The 10238-nt window shown below is 36.9% G+C and overlaps 1 protein-coding gene across 1 annotated transcript in view; it reads left to right on the top strand.

Annotated features, from left to right (window-relative positions):
* The window catches only part of LOC107699571 (tetratricopeptide repeat protein 39A-like), a 26607-nt gene that overhangs the window by 8511 nt on the left and 7858 nt on the right, over nt 1-10238 (top strand). The window contains exons 4-8 of the mRNA XM_016500872.1: nt 4751-4855; nt 7191-7322; nt 9244-9287; nt 9548-9615; nt 9746-9810. Coding sequence (XP_016356358.1) covers nt 4751-4855; nt 7191-7322; nt 9244-9287; nt 9548-9615; nt 9746-9810 — 414 coding nt within the window. The remainder of the gene's footprint in view (nt 1-4750; nt 4856-7190; nt 7323-9243; nt 9288-9547; nt 9616-9745; nt 9811-10238) is intronic.

The raw sequence follows: 10238 nt of genomic DNA, 5'->3' as shown, positions 1-10238 counted from the left end.
ATATATATATATATATGTGTGTTTTTACGTCATCTTACATTTCACACGGTTGACTTGACAAACATGATGCAGGGCAACAACTTACTGCGTGAAGAAGCCTATAATGGAGTTATATGCCCCTAAACTTTAAGATATTGGGGCAAAAAAATGCTCCTGTGAGTTTTTGTCTCATCATATTTATATAATATGATAAGGGATATCACACTAATAGCGAGAGCAGTATCACACGAGTGTTATTTTTGTTTCGAATAGCACGGGTGCAAATGTGATTTTATACAACAGCCCAAGGCTAATGATAATTAAACTATATTTTACAGAGTGTGTTTTTGTGCTTGTTTTTAGGCCTGTCATGGATAAATACTGTAAATGTGACACTAAAACTGCCAGTAGGTGGCGGCAAGTGCCTGTTATAATAAATGATTCATAATGAATCATTCAGTCAAACGATTCGTTCAAAGCGGCTGATTCAATTACAATCGAAGCAAGTATGAATGAATAATTGAATCATTGGCTCACTCCATTCGTTCAAAAACCGATTCGTTCATGAACCAAACGCCGCAGTGTTTCTCTGAGAGGCACAACCGCTCTGCTCCAGCGTTGTTTGGAACATGGCTATTTCGTTTGCAAAACAGAAAAAAAAACACAAATTGTGTCTAAAATGTAACTCACTCAATTAACTTTTTGTTTGTTGAACTGTCATATAAAATTAATATAACATTTGCTATTGCGTGCTGAGATTCTGGAAAACAGCACTCATGCTAATGTGATATTACTTAATATATAACATAAATATAAAAATAAAAACTCATACAGGGATATTTTTTCTTTTTAACTTAAAAGTATAGGGACATTTTAACTGGATTCTAATAGGCTTCATCACGCAGTAAATAGTTTTGGACTGTCAGGACTGTTTTTGTTTGTTTTTTACAAAGTCAGTGACATACTCGATAATGTCAGCTCCCACATGCAGCTCAACAAAATGTAATGGGAATGTCTTTAAACTGTAATCAAGGAAATATCGCACCTTATGTTGTCTTCCTTTTAAAGAACCTCAAAAATTGCGCTTGAAGCATTTTGCGCGAAAAAAGATGAAAACACGCGTGGCTAGCGTGCAGCTCTTTAATATTGAGTTCTGATTGGCCAAACGCACTTATTTAGTTCGTAAATTGTTATACGTAGAAAATATGTGTGTTCATTTTAGTTTATATTTTATTTTATTCATATTTTAGTTTCTTTTTTGCACTTTATTAACATGCACTAACATACTAATGAAGTTAGAGATTAACCAGTATTTCTGCCTGATAAATGTTTCAATGATTCTGTGATGTGGCCAGAATGGAAGATATTAAAAGTCTATAGTATTTTTTGTCTAAAATGACAAATAAAACATTAAAACATATATTTTTTAAAGTAAATTTTAAAACTGTTAGGCCTGACATTAGCCCAGGCCATCAATCGCATTGCTATTGGCCAAATGGATCCCATAAAGAGCATCTGTGTTGGTCTGTGTTCGTTTGGAATGCAAAGACGTGGCGCTCATTTAGTCACTCTTATTGACTTGATTTGTTTCAGTGGAGAATGGCCAAAGCCATTGTCTTTTTACATACTTTCAATTCCCAGTGCATATATCCACATACAGAATCGCATGAATGGTTGTTTTCAGCAGAATGTTTCAGGGTGGAAGAACTGTAAGTGGTTGTTGGGTTTTATTAGATTAGGAGTCGTGCTATAATCTTAGCAGTCCGAGGTCAGGACCATTACAAATTTCAACTCAGTTTACAAATTAATTTTAAATGGTGCTGTAATTTGAAGAATGTGTCCCTTATACAGAGATACAATGGGCTTTGATCATGTTCCTCTCTGAGACATTTGTCTTCTCATCATGTGTCTGAAGATTTGTTTTTCACTCATAAATGATGATTTTGTTTATCACTATATGCTTAGAAATGTAAATTTTCCATTAATATATCATATAAATAATGTGTGCCATTGCATTATTGTAAATGTTTGACCATCAGATTTTTATGCTCTTTTAAGCATGTAATGGATTTATATTTTTCCCTGTTTGCTGCCTTTCAGTTCAAGATTGCTAGAAGTTTAGTTTAGGTGATGCTATCACAAGTTAGAAAGTAGTTTACACCTCAGGTGATTGCCATTGTAGAAATGTGCTATTCGCACACAAGCTTTGTCTGAAATCGCATACTGTCTAGTATGTATTGTATTGAATATGGGTTGTATGAATGAAATTTGGACATACTACATCAATTGCAATTGTGACACTTTACTGCCATTCACAAATCCTCTCGTGGCTTCAGGGGATACTAAAGTTGTCACAGTCTTCAGCGGGTGTGCCCAGGAGGGCCACCAGATGACTGTGTTCGGTGAGCACATGGCTTGTGTTGTCTGTTGCCATGTGCTCTCTCCTGTCTATTGTCTTGCCCCTCCCATCTTGTTACCTCGTTATTGTTTAAGTTGCTCCACCTGTGTCTCCCTCGTTAGCCTCCTCGTTTGGTTCCTATTTATTCTCCTGGTGTCTGTCATCCTGGGCTGATCCGTCATTTCTCATTGTGTGTGTTTCGTGTCTGCATGTGGTGCAGCTTTAGGCCTGCCTGTCTGTTTTTCCCCCTCGGGGTGGTTTGAGTTTGTTTTTGTTTCTTTTTTTACTAAAATAAATAACCATTTCTCCTGCACTTGAGTCTTCGCTTCATCTCCCCGCACGCACCGTGACAAAAGTGTCCGTTAAATATGCATATGCATCTCGTTGGAAGTAGTACGTCATCCGGGTACTTCTTTCCAATACTATGAATTCGGACATACTACTCTTTTCACATACTGTTTTTCGCCTGCTGTATGGAAATAGGCATATTTGGACACAGCGTCAGCCATGGTTCATTTATTCTGTGAATTGACTAGTCATGTGATCACAACATGGCAGCCCCCATGAGACATCCTGTTTTGTGTAACTCTTAGTAGGCCACTGGTTTGACTGGAGATGTGAGTGCACATTAGTTGAACATATTTTTAAAAAGGCAATGTCATATTCATTTCAACATGTAAAAAAAAAATTGTTTAGTGAGGGGAAAATAAATCCTACTGGGGGTATGAATCCTACTGACTGATTGTGTAAACGCCCCCTTTAGAATGCCAGGAATTAGACCTATTGAGTATGTGATTCATTAATCTTCCATGAAGAAAAGAAAAAGGGCTGCTGCTTTTACAGTTTAATTGTGGTTATGTGAACTGTAAGAGTTGTACGGTCTTGTCCCATTGCTCACAGCCCTAGTCTTGTCTATCAGTGCATCTGCAAACCCACAATTACAGTTAATTAGCACATGCAGTTATAGAAATGTTTAAATCAATGTTTATATGCATTTATGAGCTATGTAAGCATAATACTTTGTAATATACATTGTAAAAAAAAAATCAAACCCTTAAAATGAAAAGCTTAAGTTTGATTGCCTGAAATGTGTAGGTAAAATCTCATTGAACATTCAATTTAATTACTAATGGAGAAAACTGGGCCTCAATAAATGAAGTAAATGAAAACAAATAGGCTTTTTAACATAACGATGAAGACGTCTTTTAGAGTATGGTGTAAAGTGCATTAAACACAGAAAGCCACTTGATGACCACATTATAGTTTAAATATACAAATACAAAATCAATTTTCACTCCTCATGAAACTCTGCCTTTTTTAAAATTCAGTTTGAATGATCATCCTGATTGTTGTTACTGTAAGAGTATTATAAGTTGGCAGGTCTGAGTTGCAGTAATGTCTAGTTAAGAGACAGAAGTTACTGCGTCCTACCTGCAATATGGTACTATAGGGATTCTACAAAATGCAAGAACTCCGTCAGTATACTGTTTTTATGCATAAATCAATAGATAGTACACTTGCTTCCCCAGACTTTCTCTACTCTTTCCTTTTCTCATTATTATTATACACTTTCCTCTTTACATTCCCAGTGTTTTTTCAGTTGACACTACACATACTCACTCACCTTTGCTTTAGTGCATTTGAAGGTGACATCTGCTTCACTGCTCTTGTATCTAAATTGAGAGGCTCTGGAGGGATTCTCTGCAGTAGAGAGCTGTGACCTCACATTCACACGGAACAGGCTTTTTGGGGACAGTGTGAGATTTTCTGCAGATGCTCAGAAAGACCAGCTGAGTGAGCCTGTCTTCTGTCCAACATGACACCTGATCACTACTTCCTTGAGCTGCTTCACAAGCTGTTGTGTTGCCTCAGAGTACAACGACCCTGTCCCAAATGGCATCCTTTAGACCTAACCAGGAAAATAATCACTAGTGTTGATATGTTGTTCGATTTTTGAAGATTTTCTAAACGGATTTGGAGAATTCAGCATTAAATCACTTGCTCACTAATAGATCCTCTGCAGTGAATGGGTGCCGTCAGAATGAGAGTCCAAACAGCTGATAAAAACATCACAACAATCCATAAGTAATCGACACAATTCCAGTCTATCAATTAAAGTCTTGTGAAGTGAAATGCTGTGTATTTCTAAGGAATAAATGAAAACATTTTAACTTTGAACCGTTGCATCCATTCACTGCAAAGGATCCATTGGTGAGCAAGCGTTTTAATAGTAAATTTCTCTAAAGGGTGAGAACATTTTTAGAAAATATTCATTTTTGGGTGAAATATTCCTTTAAGACGGAGGCTTTGGGAAGTAGCATTTGTTTAAGATAAGCTTATTTTAAGCTCTTTTTCTTTCTATATGTGTGTTAGGTCGGAGAGATCTGACCTGTCAGTGGCTCTTCAAGACTGCATGGCGGCACTGGATCTGTTCCTGCGAAATGAATTTGACGAGGCTTTGACCAGACTTAAGAGCAGGTAAGACCGTCTGGGTGTTTCATAATAAGAGTTGGACCTGTGCTTTACTGTTTTTGTGTGATCTGTAATCATTGTAGAGGTTCTAGGTTTGGAACATTTATGGAACTTCAGACCTCAGAACACAATGAGGCTCTATTATTTCTTTTACTTCCTCCTTGTGTGTTGGGGTGTGAGGCAGAGAAACCTTGAATTGTACTGTTTCATAATCGGTTTGAATCACTGTTCATAATCCCTTTTGAATCTTATGAAGTGTTTTGCATTTGGTTTTATACATTAAGCAAGTACGCAAGTGCACAATCTACTAATTTACATTGAATTGTTGTTGTACATCATTTTGTGAGGTGAGTCTTTATCCACAATCATTGGGTGTTTCTCAGGTAAATCTCACATAACCCAAAACCTACTGAATCAGTTCAACTCTCTGGAGATTAATCTCTAGATCTTTTCTTCTTCTCACACCACACCCTGTTTTCATATGTATGCTGTGTCTTAGAGCATCTCGCATTTCTTCCTTCCTCACTACTCACAGCTGTGGATGGGTGTGTGCCTTCGTGTATTAATAAACTGTATAATTATTCAGTCCATTTTGTAATCTTTGCCATCTTTCCATCTCTGTCCCCTGGGTCCCTCCACTTTTGTTAGGTTGCATTCAGGATCAGAAATTAGCTTTAAGCCACACCTTGCAATGGTGATTATTTTTTTGATTGATTGATTTATTTTTTATTTTATTGTAATCAATGGGGGTCAGAATATTATTCTTACAATTTAATTTAAACCATGTATTAAGTTGGAGTTCCTAATAAAGCAAACGTTGTCTCATTTACTCACCAGTCAGTTCTTACTCTCACGAGTGCTAATTTTGGACACTACTGCTAAATAGTTCTGTTTCATCTGTCAGTCTGGATATCAGGTCAACACGTAATACATAAACATAGACACACTGTTGAATTGATTCGACAATCAGAGGATCTCACTAAACATTCTGCTTCTCACTGTTTGAACTTGCAAATAGTGAAGTCACAGTTTTGTGATTTACCTATTAGGTTTTAGTCGTGTCCCACCCCATTCCAGCCGGCAGGGCAGGGCCGCTACAGGCATGGAGCTAATGAAAGGTACACGTCACGGACTAGAGAGAAAGTTCCAAATGGGGGCAGACTGAGAGATTGACTTAAACACAGAACAGAACTATCAGAGTCCATGTCTGTACAGATTCAGAGTTTGAAAACAACATTGCTGATAGCAGAGATGATCTTCCTGCAATCACACAGTGGACTATTCCTTAAATAGGAGGGGGGTTTTTGTAGCTCTCTAAGCACTATTTTTTTTTTTTTTATATTTCATAACCTGAAAGGGTGCCAGACCTCATAACTAAAATGAGTATGAACAGAAACATATTTAGCACCCCCAATAGGGCTGACAGCTGTATTCTGCTGCTGTGTGAATGTAGTTTCTGTCTCTCCTTCCACACTTCTTGACTTGATGCTGTGTTTTGCAGGACATCTGATTTGACTTTGACAGGATAATTACTGATCATGCATACGTATTGGTTAGGACGTCAGGCAAGTGTTTGTGATTCCTTAGGAAAACAGCAACAGCAGAAACAACAACAGCACAAACACTATTTCAAAGCCTGATATTCATTTGCATGTTATGGTCTTATAAGCATTTTAACCATTTTTAGAACTCTTATGGGTTCACAAAAAAAATTTCAAGTCAGCTCATTCATAAATTCATAATTATCCTGTGTTAGAGATAAAAGTAGGCCTCTATGTATGAATTTGGCATGCATTATATGTGTTGCTCTCATGGTATATTATTAAATTTATTGTTTGTTTAGAAGATGTAAAATATGCCACATTCCTGTTCCAGTTACGCCAACATTATTCCAATTCCACCTGTGTAAAGGAAAGAGTGGTAAACCTGTTTATCCAGACATCTCTCTACCCAGGAATGTTGGACCAGTAGTGTCACATTCTATTCTGCTCCTGAAAGAACTGAAACTGCGCTGTAAATAGACACTAAATTGAGTTTAATTGTGATAAGGTAAATAATACTAGTGTATTTTAACAAAATACTATATTGACATTTTTATTTGACAATGAGTGTTTCTCTGGTAGTTTTTCATAATGTCATTATTATTAGTGTTTTTGGTATTATGTTGCCATACTGTGTTCAGGATGGTTAGGTTACACAAACACTTTCCTCCATTTCCCGGTTTAATTCGTGTTATTGAGTGTCTCTGAGGTGAATTGTCTTTTACTGTCACCAAGTTACATCACCCTCTCCTTTGTTGTATATATAGATCTAATGCATCCTTCTTTGTGTTCTTTGGCAGGAATAAAGACAGCATGTATCATGCGCTCACGTATGCCACTATACTGGAAATGCAGGCCATGATGACCTTCGACCTGGAGGACATCTTGGCTGCAGGCAACACAATGAAAGAGGCACAGGCTGTGTGTCAACGGTGTGCTGTTTTTAACTTTAATATGCATATATAACATTGAAATATTTCTGTTTATTTTTTTTATCTTGTTTATTATATATATATGTAATATTGGGGCTGTCAATTCATTTAAAATAATTATATTTGAAATATTTATAGATTTCATAGAGAGAGAGAGGGAGAGAGAGAGATACAGAAATACAGAAAGAGAGTAACAGAGTAACATTCTAGCAGGTGTATTTTTATTATTTCATGGGCTTTCATTCCATTTCAGGGAGCAGGTGCTACTATTAACATCCATACACTATTTTCAGGTTCCTCTCGGTTATGTCACATTCGTATTGGTGACGTAATCCCACAATGCTGCAGGTCTAGGGCTATCACCACATCCCAGATGGCAGAGGAATTTCAGAGGCCCATGACACGCTGTGTTGGAGGGTTGTGACAATCTGGTGTATGCTTGTGTTTTCAGGCAACTCACACCTCTGTGACTGCCACGTCATCCAGGCCCTGTAGCACTGGAATGCCTCTGTCAGCTGATCACACACAAACTCTTCAGTTTTCTGCACATCAATTACACTGTCTGGTCCAAATAATAGCAGCCACGTATGCAGGACAGTAAACCAATTCTGTCACAACGCATGCTGTATATACTTAACTACATTGATCTTAACTGGTCTAATAAGATAAATCAGGTATTTGGAGTACAGTAACATGCAAGTGCAGGTCCTATCTCTTTGAATGGGGAAGCATCAAAGAGATACCAACCCCCCCACTTGTATTTTTTAAAGTGTCATTAATGTAAAATACTAAAACAAGTGTTAATAGCTGATGAAAGCCAAAGCAGAATCCCAGTAAAATAAATGTATAATTTATTATTTGACTTATACGGGCATACTGTATGCATATAGATGTAGAAGATAGGAAACACTATGTTTACTCTATAAATCTAAAAACATTCATGTGTCCACAAATCCCTAATTGACAAATAGACACACACATTTTTTTATTAATATTAATTATAAAAAATTATTTTTTATAATAATTATTTAAAAAAATATATTAATAGTAACCTACATTTCCTGCATCAGCACCACCAGTCGGCTTGTCTGGAGCTCATGTGCTAAATGTTAGGCCACAGTTCTGACACATTAGACCCATTTTATTGCCTCCTTCACATTTGACTAGATCTGATTACAAGATTTGGAGTCATATAACTATGCATATAACTATGTTTTCAGCCTGCTGTTGTTCCAGTCTCTGATCATTTACACCATTTAAAAGCAGCAGTTTATAAAGAGCATAAACAAAACACTCAGCTTCTGTTTTTTACTACAATAATATAACAAAGAGTGAAAAATTTAAGGGGGTCTGAATACTTTCCGTACCCACTGTATATATATACGCACACATATACACACATACAGTTAACATCCATGTAGCTTGTTTACATTACTGTGGCTGTCAGTGATACAGAGTGACTTCTGTATTCCATAAATACACAGACCAGTGGTTGTCACTCATAAAACTTTGTAGGGTGAACATAGCCTACTTATCTTAGCCATACCCCACCCCCACATTCATCTGCATATCTTGTATTTGTGTAAATTTAATAGAAGCCAAACTGACTGAGAATAATTCATGTTTGTCCCTCAGAGGGGAGTCGGTTTACTTAGACAGAAACCAGACAGCCATTGTGTCCTCCTCAGTTCCAACTGCGCTATTTATATGGCCTTAGGGATACAGTGAATCAAGCCGTGTTTTTTTACTTTGGATCGAGTGCAAATTTGTCTACCAGCTTTCACACACTAGGACTGTAACAGAGAACACAAGGCTGACCTCAGCCAACTGTGCCAACTGAGCATGTTACCTAGTAACCACTACTGATGGATCATTGTGTTGTTCTAGGACAGGACTGATAAGGCTGTGTTTGTCATTACAGATACCGTAAAAAGTCTACCTTCAACAGCAAAAACTTCACAGAAGGTGGGTGCCTATATACATATTTCACTAAACGATTAATTCGCAATAAATATGCATCAGAAAAGAAATAAATAATGCTAATATTTTGAGATATTTTACAAAAGCTTATCACAGGCTTCTTCTTGTAAAGATAGTAGTTTATGCAATCACTTCCTCAACCCATGGTGACCATATCATGTGGCTGTGTTTTGAAAATGCGGTGTGACATACTCCCATCATGCCTAGATACTATGAAAGTGTAATTATGTTTGTGTCATCCCCAGAGGAGCTCCATGCTGAAGTGTGCTATGCTGAATGCCTCCTCCAGAGGGCAGCACTCACTTTCCTGCAGGTCTGTCCCAGTGGTTGATTCCCTTTTACTGCTGATATTAAATCCACTTTGCCCTCTTATCATGTATGTGAGCAAAATATATTATTGTGGATAAAGTTAAGTTGCTTATTCAAGATTTATTTTCTTTCAGGATGAAAATATGATCAGCTTCATAAAGGGAGGAATGAAAGTGAGAAACAGCTATCAAATATACAAGTAAGACCTGCTGCAGTGTTGTTATTGTTAACTATATATATATATATGTATGTGTGTGTGTGTGTGTGTATGTACATTACATATTTTTTATTTAAACAATAAAATAATTAACAATAATAAAATGGAGTTTTCATGTTTACAATGTATTTTGCTTAAAGGGTTAACCAAGAGCGTAATCGACGTAATCAGCGTTGTTTACGTTCGGGGGGAAAGCGCGTGCATGAACATAATCTGCATAATCAGCGTTGTTTATGCTTAGGGGAAAGTGTACGTATGTGTTGTGATACTCTCTAAAATGGCGGAAGACATAACTCGGGGGAGAAGAATTGTTGAAAAAATTTTTATTTTTGTTTTTTTTGCGCTCAAAAAGTATTCTCGTAGCTTTGCAAAACTGAAGTTGAGCCACTGATGTCACATGGACTGTTTTA

Source organism: Sinocyclocheilus anshuiensis, unplaced genomic scaffold, assembly GCF_001515605.1.
Source record: "Sinocyclocheilus anshuiensis isolate Anshui unplaced genomic scaffold, SAMN03320099.WGS_v1.1 scaffold477, whole genome shotgun sequence".
NCBI classification, from domain to species: Eukaryota; Metazoa; Chordata; class Actinopteri; order Cypriniformes; family Cyprinidae; genus Sinocyclocheilus; species Sinocyclocheilus anshuiensis.
Note: the sequence above shows the minus strand (reverse complement) of the source record. Positions and strands in the feature narration are given on the sequence as shown.